Source organism: Giraffa tippelskirchi, chromosome 8, assembly GCF_054371585.1.
Source record: "Giraffa tippelskirchi isolate mGirTip1 chromosome 8, T2T-mGirTip1v1.2.pri, whole genome shotgun sequence".
In the NCBI taxonomy this organism is placed as follows: Eukaryota; Metazoa; Chordata; class Mammalia; order Artiodactyla; family Giraffidae; genus Giraffa; species Giraffa tippelskirchi.
In genome coordinates this window covers 148,224,871-148,246,593 of record NC_137282.1, presented here as the reverse complement: position 1 = coordinate 148,246,593, position 21,723 = coordinate 148,224,871, and the positions used below count along the sequence as shown (strand labels likewise).

Below are 21,723 nucleotides of genomic sequence, written 5' to 3'. Positions count from 1 at the left end.
GTTCCAGCAAATGTTGGCAATTTGATCTCTGGTTCCTCTGCCTTTCCTAAACCCAACTTGAACATCTGGAAGTTCTGGGTTCACATAATGCTGGAGCCTAGCCTGGAGGATTTTGAGTGTAACCTTACTAGCATGGGAAATGAGTGCAACTGTTCAGTGGCTTGAACATTTTTTAATACTGCCCTTCTTGGGAACTAGGATGAGAATTGACCTCTTCCAGTCCTCTGGCCACTGCTGGCTTTTCCAAATTTTGTGACATATTGAGTGGAGCACTTTAATAGCATCATCTTTTAGGATTTTAAATAGCTTTGCTGGAATTCTATCACCTCCACTAGCTTTATTGGCAGCAGTATTTCTTGAGACCCACTTGAGTCCAGATTCCAGAATGTCTGACTCTGAGTGAGAAACTACACCATTGTGATTATCTGGCTCATTAATATTTTTTTGTATAGTTTTTCTGTGTACTTTTTCCATTTCTTCTTGGTCTATTCTGCTTTTTTAAATCACAAAATACCAAAGAGTCAAAGTGATCTTGAGAGAGAAGAACAAAGTTCGAGACTAGGGTTGCTGATTTCAAATTGTATTAGAAAGCCTTTTATACAGAGTGGAGTAAGCCAGAAAGAAAAACACCAATACAGTGTACTAACTCATGTATATGCTGCTGCTGCTAAGTCGCTTCAGTCGTGTCCGACTCTGTGCGACCCCATAGACGGCAGTCCATCAGGCTCCGCCGTCCCTGGGATTCTCCAGGCAAGAATACTGGAGTGGATTGCCATTTCCTTCTCCAGTGCATGAAAGGGAAAAGTGAAAGTGAAGTCGCTCAGTCGTGTCCGACTCTTAGCGACCCCATGGACTGTAGCCTACCAGGCTCCTCCGTCCATGGGATTTTCCAGCCAAGAGTACTGGAGTGGGGTGCCATTGCCTTCTCCGACTCATGTATAAGGTATTTAGTAAATCAGTAAAGATAACCCTGTATGTGAGACATCAAAAGAGACACAGATAAATAGAACAGTATTATGGACTCTATGGGAGAGGACAAGGGCGGGATAATATGGGATAACATCAGCGAAGCATGTAAATTATCATATGTGAAATGAATCGCCAGTCCAGGTTTGATGCATGATACAGGGTGCTCAGGGCTGGTGCACAGGATGACCCGGAGGGATTGGATGGGTAGGGAGGTGGGAGGGGTTTTTTGGAAGGGGAAGACATGTACACCCATGGTGGATTCATGTCAATGTATGGCAAAACAAATACAATATTGTAAAGTTAAAAAATAGATGAATAAACTAATTTTAAATAAAAATAAAAAAAAGAAAGCTATAGTAATCAAAACAGAGTGATTTGCTTCTGGCATGAAAACAGACACATAGATCAACAGAGCAGAACAGAGAAGCCAGAAAGAAATGCACAGCCATATATTGTCAGTCAGCTTATGAAAAAGGAGCCAAGAATATCCAGTGGGGAAAGGACAAGCTTTTCAAAAATGGCACTGGGAAAACAGGGTAGTCCTATGAAAAAGTGAAACTGTGCCCCTGTCTTTTACAATGCACAAAAATCAACTAAAATTGGCTTAAAAATTTGCATGTGAGACTTTAAGCGATTAAACCCCTAGAAGAAAGCATTGAGGTAATCATCTTGCTATCGGTGTTTGCAATGAGTTTTTGGGTTTCACACCAAAAGCAAAGGCAACAACTGCAAAAACAAACCAGTGGGACCACATCAAACTCCAAACAAAGGAACATCAACAAAATGAAATGGCATCTTACAGATTGACAGAAAATATTTCCAAATCATATGTTTGATAAGGGCTTAATATTCAAAAATACATGAGACATACAACTCAAGGGCAAAAAATCCCAAATAATCCAAATTTTTAATGGAGCATAAGAAAAGTAAGAGTTTCAATAAATCTGAAGATTAGACTGTAGATGAGAGACACAGAAAGGTTTTCCTTCAGGGAAACAAAAGCCTGTGCCTTCCTGCATTACTTTCTTTCATCTCCACTCACTTGTTTGGCAATTACAGTTCACAGTGTAGATTCTTCAATCAATAGCAATCACCCCACAGTGAGCTATAATATGTACTAAGAACAGTCTCACTGGGGAAAAAAAAAAAAAAACCTAATATTTGCATACTTACTAATGAGGCATATCAAAAGGAAGGGAATTTCCAGAGTTTACCACTCCATTGTTTTCTATATTTCATTTCAAAATTCAGCCACCTAGGAAGGAAAATGAGTTAGGAGACCTCAGTAATATATAGATAGAAAATCAGATTTGAATGAGAGAATTAATGGATTATAATTTGGGGGTAATTTATTACTACTGTTGTAACTGTAGGCCTTTTGATTCTCCACTGCACCAGGTTAATAATTGATTATAAATATTAATACCGACATAGGGACACATACTACTAAAGTTATAGTCAATAGAGAAAGACATAGAATATATTAGGCAAGGAGTGAATGTATGGGAAGTCAGCAATAGTAGTAAAGTCAAGGGCAGTATTGCCTTGAGAGGAAGGAAAGTTCTCAAAGTTTCTTGAAACACCAAGAATGAGCCAGATGTGAGGAATTAGCTTAATTTGTAAACCAGACACTCTACCAGAAGAAACTTAAGTTCATAAAAATATTACGATGCTAAAAAACAAAATTTAGACAGAGAATAGGGTAGGGTAGGGTATATAGACATTCAAAATTCTCCATTGCTTAGTGCATCAGGCACTCAAGGACCACCCTTGCTGTAGTTCTTCTCTATTGCTCAACCTACAGGTACCAGCAAGGAGAAAGAGATAGCTCTACTCCACAGGCAGTTGAACCCTACTTTTATGGCCTCGTGGCTTTCCTTAAGAAGCATTCCATGCAGCAGATTTCCTCCATCCCATCGGGCTGACTCCCCATGGTCAACAGGAGTCCTCACTCTGGGATCATTCCGCAATCCCCATGGCTCCAGCTCCCAGCTTCCGTGGACACCAGTGGACTCACAACCCTGTCCGAGGTATGAAAGGCTGCAGCATGGGTTGTCTATGTGGTTCTCACTCCGTTCAGGCTGTCACAGATTAGTTAGGTCACTCCCCAACAGCTTCAAATGACTCTCCCCGTCCCAGTGGACGGCCCTGGATGGGGGATCTGTCCCCTGCGCTTCAGCTCCCTCACCCCCAGGTGCAGGCTGGTCCCACTGGCTCTCCTCCTTCTTTCCCCTTCCTCCTTGTCCCTTCTTCCCTTTGTCCTACCAGTTCTGTATGGATCCGGATATTCCTTCTCAGTAGTCAGGGAGCCCTGCCAGTATTCACCTGGTCTTCTGTGAGAGCCGCTGCGTCTTTAGACGTTCTTGATGCATCGGTGGAGAGAGGTGTACCCCACTTCCACCTACCCCTCTGTCTTGTCCATCCCCATTTGTGCATGTAGTAGAAACGAGTTTCCCTTTCTACTAAGTAACATTGCCATCACCACCCATGTTTAGCTTCTGCTTTTGGAAGAGATCACAAGAAAGTTCCACTCTCTACAGTTCAGTCAGTCTTTTAGTCGTGTCCGACTCTTTGTGACTTCAGTCCATCCCCGACTCCCAGAGCTTACTCAAACTCATGTCCATCGAGTCGGTGATGCCACTCGATGATGTCCACTCTCTCAGACAATTTCAAATATAAAACACAATCTTATTAGTTGCAGTAACCATGCTATACATTAGATCCTCAGCTCAGTTCAGTTGCTCAGTCGTGTCCGACTCCTTGTGACCCCATGGACTACGGCAACACAGGCTTCCCGATCCATTACCAACTCCCAGAGCTTGCTCAAACGCATTATTAGATCTTACGATTAGATCATGAATCTCAACATTAGATCATCAGACCTTATTACTTTTTTATACAAGAAAATGTTAACCTTTAAAAATCTCTTCCTATTTCCCTATCCTCCAGTCCTTGGCAATCATTTTTCTACTCTGAGTTCCATCTTCTTTTTTTTTTTTTAATGCCTTGTAATTGAGATCATATGGTATTTGTGTTTCTCTGACGTCGTTTACTTAGCGCAGTGCCCTCCAGTTTCATCCATGTTGCCACAAATGGAAGAATTTCTTTCTTTTCCTAACGGCTAAATAATATTTACCTATATATGTCACATCACATTGTTTTAATCCATTCACCTGTTGATAGATACTCAGGTTGTTCCTATCCCAAGGCTACTGTGAATAATGCTGCAATGAACATGGGAATACAGGTCTCTCTTTGAGACAATGATTTCATTTCCTTTGAATATATACCAGAAGTGGGATAATGGGTCACATAACAGTTCGCTTTTAAATTTTTTAGGAACCTCCACAGTATTTTTCCATGGGAGTTGCACCGGTATACATCCCTACCAACAGTGCATAAGCACTCCTTTTCCTCCACATCCTCAATAACATTTGTCATTTCTTACATTTTTGGTACTAGCCATTCAAACAGGTATGAGGTGATATCTCTTGTGCTTTTGATCTGCATTTCCTTTGATTATTAGTGATGCTGAACATCTTGTCATATACCTATTGGTCATTTATATGTCTTATTTGTGGGAAAATGTCTGTTCTTTAAAGATGTAGCATACATTATGTTTACTATATTACAATATACGAAACTCAGTTGCCCAACTATATACCAGCAACAATCTATCAGAGAGTGGAATAAAGAAAACAATCCCATTTTCTAATGCATCAAAAAAAGATAAAACACTTAGAAATAAACCTAAGCAAGGTGTTGAAAGATTTTATACAAAACCTTTAAGACATCGATAAGAGAAATTTAAAAAGAATTAAAGATATGTAAAGTTAGGTGGTCTCTTCAATGTGTTTCTGAGGTAGGATTTGTATTGCTATAAACTTCCCTCTTAGAACTGCTTTTGTTGCATCCTATAGGTTTTAGATCATCATGTTTTCATTGTTCTTTGTTTCTAGGAATGTTTTGATTTCCCTTATTTCTTCAGCAACCTGTTCATTATTTACAAATGTGTTGTTTAATCTCCATGTGTTTGTGTTCTTTAAAGTTTTTTTTTCCCCCTATATTTGATATCTAGTTTCATAGTGTTGTGGTCAGAGAAAATGCTTGATGTAGTTTCAATTTCCTTAAATTTACTGAGGTTTGATTTGTGACCCAAGAAGAGGAAAATGTTCCATGTGCACTTGAGAAGAAAGTGTATTCTTCTCATTTGGATGGAATGTGCTGAAGATATCAATTAAGTCTGTTTGCTCTAATATTTCCTTTTAGGCTTATGTTTCTTTATTAATTTTCTGTTTTGATGATCTGTCCTTCGGTATAGGTGGGGTGTTAATATGCGCTACTATTATTGTGTTAGTGTCAATTTCCCCTTTTATGTCAGTTAGTGTTTACATTATGTATTGAGTTGCCCCTATGCTGGATACATAAATATTTAAAATTGTTATGTCTTTTTCTTGAACCGATCCCTTGATCATATGGTAGTTTCCTTCTTTACCTGTTATAATAGTTTTTATTTTAAGGTCTATTTTTTCTGATATGAGAATTGCCAATCTGGCTTTCTTTTGATTTCCATTTGCACGGAATATCATATTCCATCCTGTCACTTTCAGTCTGTATGCGTCTCTAGGAATGAAGTGGGTTCTTGTAGACAGCGTATATATGGGTCTTGTTTTTGCATCCATTCAGCCAGTCTGTGTCTGTTGGTAAGAATGGGAGAAGATAATAGCAAATAAAACAATTGATAAAGAATTGCTTTCCAAAATACCAGCAGCTCAAACAACTCAGTCAACAAAACAAAGGCAAGAGCTGCAAAAAATAAAGTAGTGAGACCACATCAAACTCAAAACCTTCTGCATAGGAAAGAAGCCATCAATAAAATGAAGTGGCAACCTATGGAATGAAAAAAAAATATTTGCAAATCACATATTTGGTAAGGACTTCATATTTTCATATATACAAGAGACTCATGCAACTCAGTAGGAAAAATAATTAAACAACCCAAATTATTAAATGAGCAAAGGAAGAGTAAGTGTTTTGAAAAATCTGAAGATTAGACTGTAAATAACAGACACTGTAAGTTTTTCCTTCCAGAACAAAATCCTTTGTCTTCCTGGCATTGCTTTCTTTATCTCCAGTCACCTGTTTGGTGATTACAGTTCACAATATACATCCTTCACTCAATAGCAATCACCCTACACTGAGCTATATGTGCTAAGAATAGCCCTACTAAGAATGAAAAATGAATAATTACATACGTAATCTTGAGGCATCTAAAATCTACGGGATTCCCAGAATTTTCCACTCCATTGTTTGCTACATTCTATTTCAAAATTGAAACACCTAGTAAGGAAACATGAGTAGGGGACCTCAAAGATACATGGATAGAAAGTCATTTAAAACTGGGAGCATTACTGGATTGTAATTTGTAGGATTGTATTATTACTAATACTATTGTAATTTTTTCCTTTTAATTCTCTGGTATACTAGGTTGATATTTATTTAAAATAGGAATACCAACATAGAGACACATAGCACTCAAGTTACAGTAGATTGATAAAGACAAAGCTCATGAGGCAGGAAGTGAAATCACAGAAAATTAGCAATGGTATCAAAACAAGGGGCAATATTGCCAGGAAAGAAAGCAGAGTTCTGCTTACTACAAAGGATGGACAGAAAAATTAATATTAAAATCACACTTGCAAGAGTGTATGATTTTATGCTTCTGTTGGCCAAAGGTAGGGCCAGGAATAATTCCTGAAATATTACAATACATCATGGAAGCATGAAGGTCCAGTTCTCCTATCCAAGAGGAGATGTTTGGTGATGGTTCAAAAACTAAGCCCCATGGGTTGTCGGGATGTATTCCTGACCAGACAGATAAATTTTGTCCCTAAAAAGACAAAGTCAGGAAAGGGCAGGCCTTGTTTGCTGAGCCAGTGACCTAGTCTTGGGTGCTGACCAGGTAATATTCTTGTATTACCATTTGGAGATTTATTTGCTGTTTTCTCAAACAAACAAACATAAGGAGAAGATTAAAATGCATAAAAGTAGACAAGCTGTCAAGGTGCCTAGAAGAAAGGCTAGTCAGGAGAACCAGGCCCCCACACAGATAATCGTCAAAGACTTTAACAGTGAGTGTTTTCTAGACAGAGCAGAACAAGTGGATAAAACCAATGTTCTAGGGTCACTGCAGTTTTGCATTAAAAGACAAAATATTTTTCTCTTCAAGTAGAGTCATCACAGCTCCTGATGTGGTCCTGGTTATACACATGCAGACCGAGAGCCCACAGGCATGTGTGATGTGACATCAGGAAGTGAACGGATGGTACCCAGACACCTCCATCTGCTAATAATGGGACCTGGGGAAAATTACTTGCCCTCTGCAAGTCATCCTGTCTTCATTAACAGAACTTGATGATCATAGTTAAGACTAAGGCTATCTCACAGGGTTGCTATGAAACACAGATTTTAAGATGTTTTAAATCTTTTGGGAAAGTGTCAAAGACATGCATGGGGTTAGTAAGGTGAGTTAGCAGATCCAAGGTACAGTATCCTTTTTCTCTTAGTAGTCTCTTTGTTCTCAATAGTAGCGATGAGTCAGTCATGTGTTTACTCTTACCCCAGCGTGATGGTAAACCACACAGATCAACTGTACACTTCTTGTCATTTCAGTGTCTAAAATTCAAGCATTAGTCAATGTAGAGTGAAAATATTACAAACTCCTAGAGGGCCTCGCTGCTCAGAGCCTGCAGAGTCCCAACATTAATCTGTCTTAAAACATTGACCTAAACACTCTGGCTCTGAATTAAGTTCCAAATGTTTGCAGAGCACAGAAGTACTTCTGGGAGCAATACAAAAATGCAGGAAGTAACCTACATCTCCAACTATCTATCTGTGCAAATATCATCATCCATCTCAATTTACACAGAAGGCACTCCTTCTTCCCCACCCCAGCTACTATAGCACCAACTCCTGCTGAGAGCAACAGGGAGAGAGAAGGCTTCCCTCCACAGGATGGGTTTGATAACCTCAGGTGACTAGATTATCTCAGAATGGCTCATGTTTTTATTTAAGCAGGGTCCTGTGTGTTCCTGCTGCTGGTCATGTCAAACCTGCTCTTGTGCCAAGGCAACTTATGCCCGTCCTGCTGTCCTGATGTGTTTGACATCCCCCTGAAGTCCCTTAGAGACGTGTTTACCCGTGCCTCCAATCTGTCCCGCGACATCCATAAACTTTCCGTGATAATGTTCAATGAGTTTGTAAGTACAGTGGTGGTGGTGATTACTTGCTAAGTCATGTCCAACTCTTACGACCCCATGGACTATACACCAGGCTCCCAGAAGGAACCTTCCCCTAAGTGACTGGGCTATACTATACCTTAAACAAGAAGGCTGCAACAGCCAAACTTCAAATAACACACTCTCTAGGTCAAAGAAGCCGTCAGCTCATAAGATGTGGACATTGAAGAAAGGAACAGTTTTGTGACATCTCAAAGGTTCCTAAGAGGTGCAATAAGTTTTTCAATTTCCTTTCATTCATTTTCTTTTTTAAATTTCCAAAATCAATGATTTTGTATTTGTTAGCTAGGAACACTATAAATGAATACAATAGACTCAGTAGAATAAACAACAAATTTATTTCCTCCTAGTTCTGGCGGCTAGAAGTCGCAGATCAGGGTGCCAGCAAGGTCATGTTCTGATAAGAATTCTTTCTTCCCAGGCTGGCTTCTCCGTGCATCTTCACACAGGGTGGGGGGTGCGAAGAGAGACAGAGGAAAAGACACAGAGACACAGAGACAAAAGAGAAAATTCTCTGGTGTTTCGCTTCATGAAGACACTAAAACTATTGGATCAGTGTTCCACTCTAAGAGCTGATTTAACCTTAATGGGCTTTGCTGGTGGTTCAGATGGTAAAGAATCTGCCTACAATGTGAGAGACCTGGTTTCTATCCCTGGGTCTGGAAGATTCCCTGGAGAAGGGAACAGCCAGCCACTCCAGTATTCTTGTCTGAGAAATCCCATGGACAGAAGAGTCTGGTGGGCTACAGTCCATGGGGTCCCAAAAAGTCAAAACCCTTTTCAAAACACACTACTTTGGCAGTTAGGGCTCTAACACATAAATTTGAAGAACACACATTCAGTCCATGATACTAGCTGACATAAAGGACTTTAAGGTGGGACTGGGGAAAAGGAAGCATGTTGATTTTCTGGTCCTTTGATGTCTCTCTGGGCTTCCTTCTCCAGGCTCAGAGTAAATGACCAATAAGTGAGAACTGCTCTGCAGTGAACTGGGTGGATGGAACATGTTAAACAAAGCTGAATCCTGGTCACAAAGATGAATAATGGTAGTTTTTTTATGCTACAAATTATTGTTTTAAGATTTGCAGTGAATATGTTTAGAACTACAGTAGAAGGGGAGTTTACAATTGGAAACAATTATTCTCTTTCTGATGAAGGTATTTGAAAGTTGTATGTTAATTCTTTTAGGTCAATCAAAGAACACACAGTAGGGCAGACAACTAATAAAAAGCGGTGCTAAAGGTTTCTATTAAATTCACGTGGTTCTTTTTACTCACTAGCTTTTGTTTCATCCTCCATTTTTGACTGTCCATTTTTCTCCAACTCTTCCAAAAACTCTCTTTAAATATTTATAAATTTCGCTAAAGATTTGTTTTTCTCTATCAATGTTTTAGCTAGATTTTTCTACTCTTATTATTCTCAGTCCATTGCTTAGTATTTCCTATAACTTTATGTCATGTTTTTCTGATGTACCATTTTGTCGCCCTAAACAACATTGTATTCTGCACCTGGGATGAACCCTAAGCTTTTAGGTGTGTGGATTCAGAGAGAAGTCAGAGTCATAATTGTATAACTACTTATAAGGGAATATATTGGCTCTAACCCACAGTAAGCAAGAGATTAAATGGTTAAATATAGGTGCATGCATTCTAAGTCACTTCATTTGTGTCCAACTCTTTGCAACCCTACTGACTGTAGCACAACAGGCTCCACTGTCTATAGGTTTCACCAGGCAAGAATACTGGAGTATGCTGCTGTGCCCTCTTGCAAGGGATTCTCCTCACCTAGGGATCAAACCTGAGTCTTCTTATATCTCCTGCATTGGCAGGAATGTTCTTTACCATTACCATCACCTGGGAAGGACCAAATATTGGTACATATGTACTATATTTGGTTCAGATACTTAAAAACAAAAAAAAAAGGTAATAATAAAACAGAGAAGGGAAAAGGTTGAACTTAGAAAAGTTGGATGTAAAATCATTTTTATAGAGACAATGTAGAGAAAGTAGGAAAATAATGACATTCAAATTTTGTCATGTCCCCCATTAAAAAAATTACACGTCTATCAAACATGTTAATATTCTGTTAATGGGTTCATCTTCTGAATGCCCAACTACCCTAACTAACTGGCTGATCACTTTCAGGATGAAAAGTATTCCCAGAGCAAACCGAAGTATATCAATGCTACCAAATTGTGCCATACCAATCCCCTCCATACTCCTGAAGAAAGAGGACAAGCCAAAGAGACGATTGTGAGTCTTTCATCTAGATTTTTCACCGGATCAAATGAGACAGTATGCAGGTTACCAGGCTTCAGATTATTAGAGGCAATGGTAACTGTACATGCAGAAAAAGGGGGAGGAACCGTAAGCAATTGAAGATAAATTATATTATGCAGTTTGATGAAGCATGAATGAAATCAAGGGATGACTAAAGATCTGTAGTAGCAAAATAAATAACAGATCTATAAATTGTCCATGCAGACAACTTTAGTTCAACCAATGCTTTAGACACAGGATTGCAACTATTATACTGTACGAAAACAGGAAATGAATGGGAACGTCCATGTGTAAAATATAAGATGGCAAAATTCATGAATATGTAAGAAACACACCCCAGTTTGGAGAACTCCCTGTTACTAGTGACTCTTACATGGGAGTCCTATACTGCACCACCCAAGCCATTGCGTCTGCTGTTCAAGGCTCTCCTGATTCTGCTTCTACTTCTCTGACACCTCCTTCATTCGTCATTCTCAATGACTCCTCTGTCACTTTTTATTCTCAATTTGTAAGTCTCCCTTACAATGGCCAGTAAAACATTGCTTTGCTTCTCATGTCGGCAACGATTGCCTCTGTTCGAAAGACAACAGAGTTTACACATCAAGCCTCAATCATTTATGGCAGCTCCAAATTTTCATCGTTATAATCTGTCCTTTCTGATTTTCTGCATTATCTTTCGTCCTAACATTATTTAAAATATTTTCACATGCATTCCTCCTTAAAATATTATCTTCTCTCTCTACAACTTTCTTAATGATACCAGCATTCTTTTCCTCTGTTCAGCTCATTAATAATGAGGATGATCAAGTAAAGGAAAATGGTCATAGAGAAGGAGGAGGAGGAGGGATTTTTCAATAAGCTTAAATTTAAAGTTTATTGAGAGTTACTACATGGCCATAGATTTTACTCAGAACTTTATGTGCATTACTATATTTAATCCTATTCAGTTCTCTGTTCTTTACCAGTAAAACAGTTCATGGCTGTAAAGAAATCAAGCATATTAATTAGAAATCTTCAGCTCCTGGGATTTTCATGCTCAATTCTGGTAGTAGTAGTGAACAAGGGGCAAAAACCCTCCATTATGAATCCCACTGATGCTGTTACTAAAGATAACGCTGTGCCATTTTGTGCCGGGACACATGTCAACCAAACAAACTCTTCTAATATCAGCATGGAGGCTGGTGTTGGGATCATCTGAGGAAAGAAAGCCTGTTTAGGAATATCATGTCTTCTTCATTGGGTCTTTGTTGTAATATCATAAAAGAAATTACCGATCAAAAATCAATATGAATGACTCATCTGATTCATTGATACGAATGAATCATTGGGTGACAATGATGTGGGCACAGGTAGAATCCCCCTTTCCTGGGTCAGGTACTGGAGGCACATACTGACTTGCCATAAAATACTTTGATTTCTCTCATGCAAATATACAAGCATAAAAGAACTCACGGTGTGGGTGGTAGAATTTCAGAGGAAAAAAGAAAATTCTTCATGTTATAAATTAGAACGCATCAGAAGAATTAATTCCTAAATAACCTAGATTTTTAATGATTCAGCGAAGTGTGAACGAATAGCTTACATTTTATACTTTTGCAACTTTTACTACCTTCAAAAATCTCTGCATACACATAGGAATAACCAATAGTTTTTTAGGTCAGCTGCTCTGAGCAAAGATCACATGTTACCTAAATCACTGAATTAACACTGTCTTAATGAGACTGTTTCTTATGGTTGCTTAGAATGAAGACCTTAGTAAGTGGATACTCATGTTACTGTACTCCTGGAATAGTCCTCTGCATTATCTAGTCAAGGACCTGCGGAGATTGAAAGAAGTCTCAGATGCTATCCTATCAAGAGCCAGAGAGACTTTGATAAAATCATACCAACTTCAAGAACTCATAGAGAGGCAATTCAGCCAGGTGAGCATCCTGCAAAGGGCTTTCTTGCTTTGTTCATGAATGAAAGAGGTGATGTCTTTAATGTGTAATAAGTTTTGAAATATCTAATTTTTAAGAAAACGATGCATGATTTCTATATGCTAGACTGCTATTACATAAAGCAGGAGCCTAGTCATTCATAGTGCCAGATTCTACTCTAAAGGAATCGAACTTAATTGCAATTTTTGATATGTTCAGCCTTCCCTGCATTGCACACAATTCCACCAAAAGCTTGCCTCTTCCTGGGCACAGGTGGTTGAAATAATTTCAAGAGTAAGAGAACTAGAAAACAGAATTCCTAAGATCAGCATTTTCTTCAAAGTATCCCAGGAAATATGCTATTGAAATTTCACTTGTCTACTTTCTCTGTTCTCCTCAAATCAAAGGATGAGAGTGGGAAGGAAGAAAAGCGAAAGTTAAAAGCAAACTTGAGTTATGTTTCTACTTTTTAGATTCCTAATAGTTTTCTCATAGGCTGGCTCCAAAATCCATATCTACAGAGTTTTATATTCCTATGTCTTCCGCAAGTCTTAATTTGATAATTAGAAGGGATAAAGATAAGTAAATACTAATAAAATGCATAAGAAATCATTACGTTTTGGGTATTCAGGTTATTTCTCCAGCCAGGCGGAAGATGTACGAGGCTCGCACTTACTGGACAGATCTCGAATCCCTGGCATCCGAAAATGAAGATAGGCGTCGTTCTGCATTTTATGTAGAATACCAGTGCCTGTGCAGGGATACACGTAAAGTTGACATTTACACCAAGGTCATGAGGTGCCGAATCACCAAAATGTGCTAAATCCACATCCATGCCATCCAGTTCTGAAATGGTCATAATGATCTATCTCATAGCAAGCTTCTTTGAAATTTGCAGGTTTTTAATTCTTGCTCTTTGAAGTGGGTTTCCTCTTAAAAAAATAAACATAGACTTTGTAGAGATGTCAAAATCTAAGAGGGCAATTTGTTAACATTTCTTTTCCTCATTTAATAGAAAATCAAAAGAATATCCACCCCTACAATTGAGAGAATGAAGCTACTATTAAAATGAGTCACAAATAGCAGAAGCTGGCTTTACAAAGAAGACGATTAAGAGATTTCTTAAGAATCACAGCCAGTTATTCTGGGTCAAGTTATTAGAATCCAAGAATTAGACAATTGTTCATTGTTCTGGTCATGCTACCAAGAAGACTGAATTCTCAGGATTCTTTATGAAAAAGCCAGCCACGAACTGTCAGCCAACTATCACAGTGTTACACCAGACAATACAATTGCTTTGCACCTTTGTCTAAATAGCATGAGGTTTACTGAACTGTCTCAAGATTGTTAGGATGCTGTCTTAGCCCCTGTGGGCTGCTATAACAAATATCACAGACTTAAAAACAATGGAAATGGATTTCCACAGTGTGGTCGTGCAGTGGCTTTTCTGGTCACACACTTCTTATTGTATCCTCACAGGGGGGAAGGGCTCGGGAGCTCTGTGTGTCTCTTATATATAAAAGCACTCATCTCATTGAGGAGGCTCCATCCTTATAACTCCATCACCTCGCAAAGGCCCCACCTATGGATGCCATAACCATGGAAATCAGGATTTCATCATATGAAGTTTCTGGGGGACACAAAGGTTGAGACCAGAGCAGATACAAATGTGAACTGGCTCCATCCTCCTCCAGTGGCTGTCTTCACCCACACTCCACGGCATCCACATTTTCTGCATCACCTTGCAACCATTCCACACATTCTGTGACTCTGGGTTTCACAAGTTCTGGTCCATCCAGTGTCAACTCCATCTCAAATTCAGCCTATTCAGTGTTTCCCTCACCCCTGCCAAGGCCAAGGGGACCTACCAGGAAACATAGATGTGTCCATTTCAGCAAGGTTCCTTCTCTCTCCCTCTCAGGATCTTCATCCCTTGGGCCATGTTGGAACAGGGTAGATGGTAACGAGATGGGAAAGTTCTGGCATCACTGACTTACATGGTGCTGTTGTAGCCTTCTCTTGGTCCAGACGGACTGATCTGAAATTCCCCCTGGCTGACAAGTGTTTCTCTTGTGGGGTATCCTTGTGATCTTCCAGGACATTCACAAGTTGGTGATCCTCAACTTCATAGTTTCTGTTTTAATCAGGGGAAATGTTCTGGTACTCACAGCTCACCTTCTTCAGTATTCACCACAGCCTCTCTGTTTCCCTCACTCTGTGAGCACCTTCTGGAGAAAATTAATTAGCCCACAGTCAGCTGCCTACTAGCTGGCCCACAGGAAACCCATGTATCATAAACACTCCAAACAATTGAATGCAGAAATACTGGTGTGCATCTGTCCCCCGCCTGGGGCCTCTGGACAATTATCCAACTGGTCACATAGACACTGAGTAGATCAGAAAGCTGAATTCAAAAACATATTTATCTGAGAAGTGAGATACCGTTCCCTCTTCCTTTTAGAGTAACTATCCTTGTCATTAATTATTTGACCTTGCAATCATGCCCTAGTAGGTCCCCGAATTATAAATCCCTCCACGTAGACTGAGTCCCTACTGAGACTGGAGCAATGTGACTGGATTACGGTTGCTCAGCTTGTTCAACTGCCACCAAACAACCTGGGATGAGGTCCTATCTCTTGAATGGCTCTCCTAAGAAGTTAGTGATGTTTCTGGGCTGGTTTTGCAGCATCTTTAGGGCTTTAGCAGTAATTCCTGGTAAACAGAAAATGGGAAATCAAAAGGTAGAAGGGAAAGGGGGATGAATAAGAGAGAAGGAAGAGAAACAGAGAAGGAAGGAAAAGCAGCAAAGGGAAGGTGAGTCAAGGGCTTGTGTAGTGAAGAATGAAATGCTGTTTTAGAGCACTTTATTTTTAAGGACCCAAATATATATGCTTTTTTTTAATATCTTAAGAGCAAATATCTCACATTCCCTTTTATTTCCATTTTCTCTTCTCTCCTCTTTTTTCTGAAATTATCCTTTATATTAGGAGTATTCCTTTGTTGATACTAAAGGCCATAGTGCTAGAGATGAACAAAGCTTGGTAACTCTTCAGGTCAGAATCCAGCCAAATTATCTTCTTTTAAGCAAAGACATCTTTCACCCACATACAGGAACACTGTCTAGCAAAACCAACCTCTTCCCTCATAGCCAAGGTTATTCCTGCCTGAGTCCTGCTCCTGCCTCTACCTGGGATGACCCAAATCTTTCTGAGCATAACAGAATAATCTGCCCCAAAGCAATCTATTAATCCCTCCTTTGGTTCCTTCATGCATGTAAAGTGTCAGCTTTCTTGTATTGCACTTTCTTTTTCCAAAAGGTAAAAGACCATGAAAAAACCCTGTAAGACTTTCTAAGTCATTTACTGCCAACAACATCTAATTCTATTTTGTTACTTCCTTAACTTTCTTTCCTTCAATGTCTAGATATTTCCAGCAGAGAGGACGGTATTTATTAGAGGGGAAATTAGGCAATAAGGGGGACAATGCAATTGTAGGAAACATACACTCACCAACAGACCACACACATCTTCATGTATCTGTCTCTTATAAAGTTTATTATAAGCATAAACTTAGGACTTTAGATCAACAGCAGAGGTGGTGACATTGAGAGCTCTCTCCTTGCTTGACTGTGACATATACAGTGAATACTGTCGATTTCAGACAATATTGAACAAGCTTAGATATTCTATAGAGTCAGTCAGGAATCGCCAAAGAGGGGATATTTGGACAGGATTTAACAATCACACCCTTGCCATCCAGAAAGCATCGATTTTTCCCTCTCTTACAGGTTTCCATGTAAGATTACATTTGAAGAAATTATCCTGCTCTATCAAGAATAGTAGCAGTGGTTACAGAATGGAAACAAACAAATGAAGAACCTTTGAAGTTCACTGACCTTATAGATAGTAAATCACATCTTGGATACCATGAGGACTTAAACTGAGGTTTAAGAAAATCTCTATTTCCCAGAAACAGTGGAGAAGGCAATGGTCCCCACTCCAGTACTCTTGCCTAGAGAATCCTATGGATGCAGGAGCCTGGTGGGCTGCAGTCCATGGGGTGGCTGAGAGTCAGACACGACTGAGCGACTTCACTTTCACTTTTCACTTTCATGCATTGGAGAAAGAAATGGCAACCCACTCCAGTGTTCTTGCCTGGAGAATCCCAGGGAGAGGATAGCCTGGTGGGCTGCAGTCTATGGGGTCCCACAGAGTCAGACATGACTTAAGCGACTTAGCAGCAGCAGCAGGCCCTCAAGTTGTGGAGAAGGAGAGGGTGATATAAACACACAAATTCCTATATCACTTGGTAGAGTGAAGAAGAATAAGATGTGATGCCAACACGGTGCTCCAGAAGATTGAAGTAAAGCTAGGAGCCATCTGAGTGTGTCATAGGAGGATGCAAATGGGATGGCTTTATGATGGAGTTTTGAAAGTTTGATTCGATATTGATGTGAAAAAATAGAAAAACAGTATATCTCTCAATTCATTTAGGACCATCTTATGAAGTAAGGATCTCCAACATACTAGATGAAGGCAACTGAGATATTAATATGTATAGCATTATAAGGTATCAGTGAATAATCAAGTCTGACAAAAACACAAGAAATGTTCACTTTTTACCATTCATGTTGTATCTCTCATGATTATGCTCCCATGATATGCTGTTTATATTATTGTAGGGTTAGAATGGTGAAATACTTGTATGGATTTTTACACATTAGGGAGAATCATATATGCCATTTTGGAGAGTTTGTTTTTATTCTACAAAGCAACAGGAAAGTAAGAACATTTAGTCCAAGATAGCAGTATGTCCAGAATTAGAAAAGAGAAACTATAAGGTGGATTGAGGAGTTGTGGCTGCTGAGGATGGTAGAGAAAAAGAAAGAGACGAGAAAGAGCTGGGAATATCATGACACTAAAAACTAAAGAGGGCTCTGCCAAGTGAAAAGATGCAAAGGATGTGAGAGATACAGGAAATGAATTAGACCTTGACCACATGCAAGGAATGAGGCAGACATAAGAGTCAAAAAAGGCATCCAACAATATGGGACTACTTGAATAAATAAATGATTGAAAAGTCAGAGAGAAGGGAGGAGATAAATTAAGGTTTTATCCAAAAGCATCTGAGGTCTATTTTCCTGTATTTCATCAACTTCATACCAGAAATCACCAAAAAATGTTAAGGCTTTGCAACAAATGAGAGAAATAAGCACTCTAAGAAGCCTCTGCTAGACCCTATGGAACACTAGAACCAAACCACCACTACCCAGTGAGAACAAGCAGTTAAGTCACTAGTCACTTTCAACACTTAAATAAGATACACATTGTAAAGCATAGAAAATAAATGGAAACAACCCATTCCTTTACAGAGCCAGCCTAAACAAAACCTAAAACATAAACAAAATAGAGGTAATGGTTTCCTTAATCAAGTGTCCACTTTCTCCAAGAGTTTCTCATTCCTTTTGCCTGAATCCTCCCTTGTTTACTAACTCTTCATTGCCTTACTCTCAGCAGATGGTCAGCTAATCACTAATCAAATAAATAATTAAACTGTGTTCACTCCTGAGATATATTTGTATTGATGGACTCTTCAAACTGAGAAGTTTTCTAATCCCCTGAAAGTAAAACTCTAATCCTGGAAGGACTCTTTCCCAGCCTCTTTCCAAAATGTCCATTGGGCTGCAATCCAAGTCTAGCTACTTAGATGTCTTCTGCTGTAATTATAGCCTGTTTGGATAGTGAAGACAGCAGACAGATGAGGCACTGAAAGATATCGAGAAAGAAATGCATGGACAAGTGGAAAAGATAGCATAAGCCTTAAACACAGATCTATGCCTGGACACGATACCATGTGTGATGGGAGCCAGGTGGGCCTAATCAGAGATAGATTTTTCAAGAAAGCTCTATATGAGTTGGCACTGAGGAATTTGATTCAACTCAACTGTTTCAACATGATTCTTTGATTCTAAAACTCAAATCCACTGGTCTCATTTAACTGCACTAAGTCAAAAAGGGAATATACATATTGCCTATTTGAACACTGTTAAGAGATCTTAAAGTTCTCATCACAAGAAGAAAATTGTAACTATTTCTGGTGACGGATGTTCGCCAGACTTATTGCAGTGATCATTTTGCAATATATATCCAATAATTACGTTGTACACCTGAAACCAAAATAACATTTTTATGTCAATATTGTCTATTTATAATGATACCTGAAACTAAAATAGCATTAATGGTCAATGTGACCTATGTATATTGATCATATAATCATTATGTTATATACATAACAAATATGCATACCTTCAGTAAATTTCAGTCACTCAGTCATATCCAACTCTTTGAGACCCCATGGATTTCAGCACATCAGGCTCCCCTCTCCTCCACCATCTCCTGGAGCTTGCTCAAACTCATGTCCATAGTGTCATTGATGCCATCCAACCATCTCATCCTCTGCCATCTCCTTCTCCTCCTGCCTTCAATCTTTGCCAGCACCAGGGTCTTTTCCAATGAGTCAGTTCTTTTATCAGGTGGCAAAAGTGTTGGAGCTTCGGCTACAGTATCAGTCCTTTCAATGAATATTCAGGGCTGATTTCCTTTAGTATTGACCAGTTTGATATCCTTGCAGTCCCAGGGACTCTCAAGCATCTTCTCCAACAGCACAATTCAAAAGCATCAATTCCTTGGTGCTCAGTTTCCTTACGGTCCAGCTCTCACATCCATACATAACTTCTGGAAATACCACAGCTTTGACTGGATGGAATTTTACTTATATATATAAACATATATGTACACACACCTATGTAAGGAAAAGTTTTTGAAATGGAATCTGATTATACTTTGGATAAAGAAAACAAATCAACTAGTATAATTTTTTTTTTCAAATGTGCATTTTAACTGTCATGTTTGGTCTAAAACCTTGTCTTCAAATGTAGTTTATGTTTACGCTGATAAAAGAAACAGAAATGTGTCTTAACCTTGTAACATTAACTGCAGATCAGCTTACTTACAATAGCTAATCAAAACCACAAAGTTTTGAAATATATAGGCCTGCCCAGTACTCTGCTATTGGTCATTTAACCAAAGGATCATTGACTTAATTCCCCCTTGACTCAGAAACTCTTATAGGTGTTTAGTTTACATCAGTAAAGAAAGCAGGCAGACACTCATCCTCATGGAACTGATACTCTAGCTGGGGGAAGACAGATAATCTGCAATAAAGATGAATCCAAGTACATTATATGGTATGTTAACAGGGGATCTGTACTATGGGAAAAGAAACAGTAAAGCAGAGGACGGGGTTTAGGGAATAAAGGTGAGGGAAGGGAGGTGATTTAAAGAAAAAGAACTTAGAACACCCTGAGGGGAGCAAACATGCTTTCTTGCATTCAAGAGTCAAGTTTTCCGGTGTCCACTCAGGTCTCTTGGTCTTCTACCCAACGTCAAAAATGTTTCCATCTCTGAGGCTCTAGGCAAATCCGTGCAAACATGGATGTTCTGAACATTCTGCCTCTCCTCAGTTGAACTGGTTTCATAAATAATTTTTGGTGAACTCCCCCAAATTAAGTAACATTTTATGCAGCAAATTTTGATAATTTTCTGTTTCCTGAAGAACTAATCCGAAATGATTTTCCAATTTACAACACACTGTTAGTGACCTAATTATATTATGTAAAAATATGATACATGCATTGCTATTCTAATATATTATGACATTTAAAAATATACACGAAATAAAAACTAAATCACAGTGAGATAAAATAAATACAAATGGAAATGCTAACATTTTCTTCCCCAGAGGATGAGGACAGTCATTTTTATGGCCACTGGAATAATGGATTCTGAATGTACACACATAATTATAGCAGTTATTTATCTATCAAATTAAGTAATTTCTTTTACATATAGTTTCAATCAAATATCTCATAATACCACAAGGGGCCAAGAATAAAATTATATGTGAATAACTCTCTTCATATGCATATATAAAATTTTGTCAGCTCATTAAGAAATCATCTTTAGTTCTTTTGTTATTCCATCAATTCATCTCCTGGTAAATAATCCACACTATACAGTAGATTTCTTTTTTTCAAGGGTTAAAATCTCAAGTCCTAATAAAAGCAGATCAATGGCCTAGAAGAATAAAGAAGATGTCATATGGATATCATTATATATATGCATTTGTAAAGAAAATTAATGAAAAAATACAGAAGACTTACAGTTTGCTGAAGTAGAAAGCATACTCACTCGGAGCTAAATATACACATCTCCTAGAAAAAATACATTCTCAGCTTCTGCTGACTTCTAAAGAAAAGGACTGCATGACGTTCATCTCCAGCCTACTGTGGACTCCTTTCCACTTTCCTCCTCAACTTCCCTCCATGAAATCTCTGCCATAGGTCATAAAACAACACCTTGGGCTTCTGGTTCAGACAAGATGGCCTTGACCTCTTTGTGCACACTCCTCTGTTTATTCTGGAAATAAGAAGAGACCACTAAAGGAGACCTTTTATAGTTGGCAAGAAGAAGGTGAACTAGATTAGGGCCTGAGAATGGAAGAGCAGCACAGCAGCACCTAAGAGAAGACAACCCAGGCCCAGCATCCTGCCCTGCAACCCAGCGTCAGAAGGCAGCCTCAGTAGGGTTGTTCCTCCCAAGGAATCAATGTGAAGGAGAACCAGGCAGGGGTTTAGTTGCTAAGCTGTGTCTGACTCTTTGGGACCCCATGGACTGTAGGCCACCAGGTTCCTCTGTCCATGGAATTCTCCAGGCAAAATACGGGTTCCTGTGTTCTCCTCCAGGGGATCTTCCCAAGCCAGGGATTGAGTCCAGGTCTTCACAAGGCAAGTGCATTCCTTACTGTCTGAGCCACCAGAAAGTCCAAGAACCTCAAAAATGGCATGGATATTTGAAAACTAAAAGGATGAAAACATATGTTAATATTAGGTAAAGTAGATTTTAGAGAAAAGAAAATTTTTAAAGACAAAGCAATACAAGGACATTGCATAAGGAAAAAAGAGTCAATCAGGCAGGAATACATAACAATCCTAAATATGTATACACCAAACAACATAATCTCAAAATACTTGAAGCAAAAATAGATACATCATCTGAATGCTCCTATAAACTTTAATGAGATTGAAACTGTAACATAAAGCTTTTGAAAAAGAAATCTTCAGTCCAAGATAGTTTGACCAGAGAATTCTAACAAATGTTTTAAAAATTAGATCAATATGCCATAATCTCTTCAAGAAAA

At 38.9% G+C, this 21,723-nt stretch overlaps 1 protein-coding gene and 1 long non-coding RNA gene across 2 annotated transcripts; one reads left to right on the top strand and one right to left on the bottom strand.

The window, feature by feature from the left end:
- Positions 1–1,858: 1,858 nt before the first annotated feature.
- LOC145516638 (uncharacterized) lies at positions 1,859–20,714 on the bottom strand. The gene is made up of 3 exons (XR_014061573.1): positions 18,771–20,714; positions 5,465–5,666; positions 1,859–2,224 (listed from the first exon to the last, which is right to left on the bottom strand). It is a non-coding gene; the product is annotated as an uncharacterized LOC145516638 (long non-coding RNA).
- On the top strand, positions 2,830–13,288 carry LOC145516634 (placental prolactin-related protein 3-like). The gene is made up of 5 exons (XM_081518010.1): positions 2,830–2,999; positions 8,047–8,228; positions 10,412–10,519; positions 12,289–12,468; positions 13,097–13,288. Exons 1-5 carry the CDS (start codon positions 2,945–2,947, stop codon positions 13,286–13,288), a joined length of 717 nt encoding a protein of 238 aa, XP_081374136.1. The 5' UTR covers positions 2,830–2,944.
- Positions 20,715–21,723: the final 1,009 nt, after the last annotated feature.

Coding starts and splice junctions, on each gene's coding strand:
- LOC145516634 (XM_081518010.1), top strand. CDS start 2,945: ATGGCTCCAGCTCCCAGCTTCCGTGGACACCAGTGGACTCACAACCCT. Junction 3,000..8,046: donor GACTCACAACCCTGTCCGAG/GTATGAAAGGCT, acceptor TTATTTAAGCAG/GGTCCTGTGTGTTCCTGCTG. Junction 12,469..13,096: donor TAGAGAGGCAATTCAGCCAG/GTGAGCATCCTG, acceptor TTGGGTATTCAG/GTTATTTCTCCAGCCAGGCG.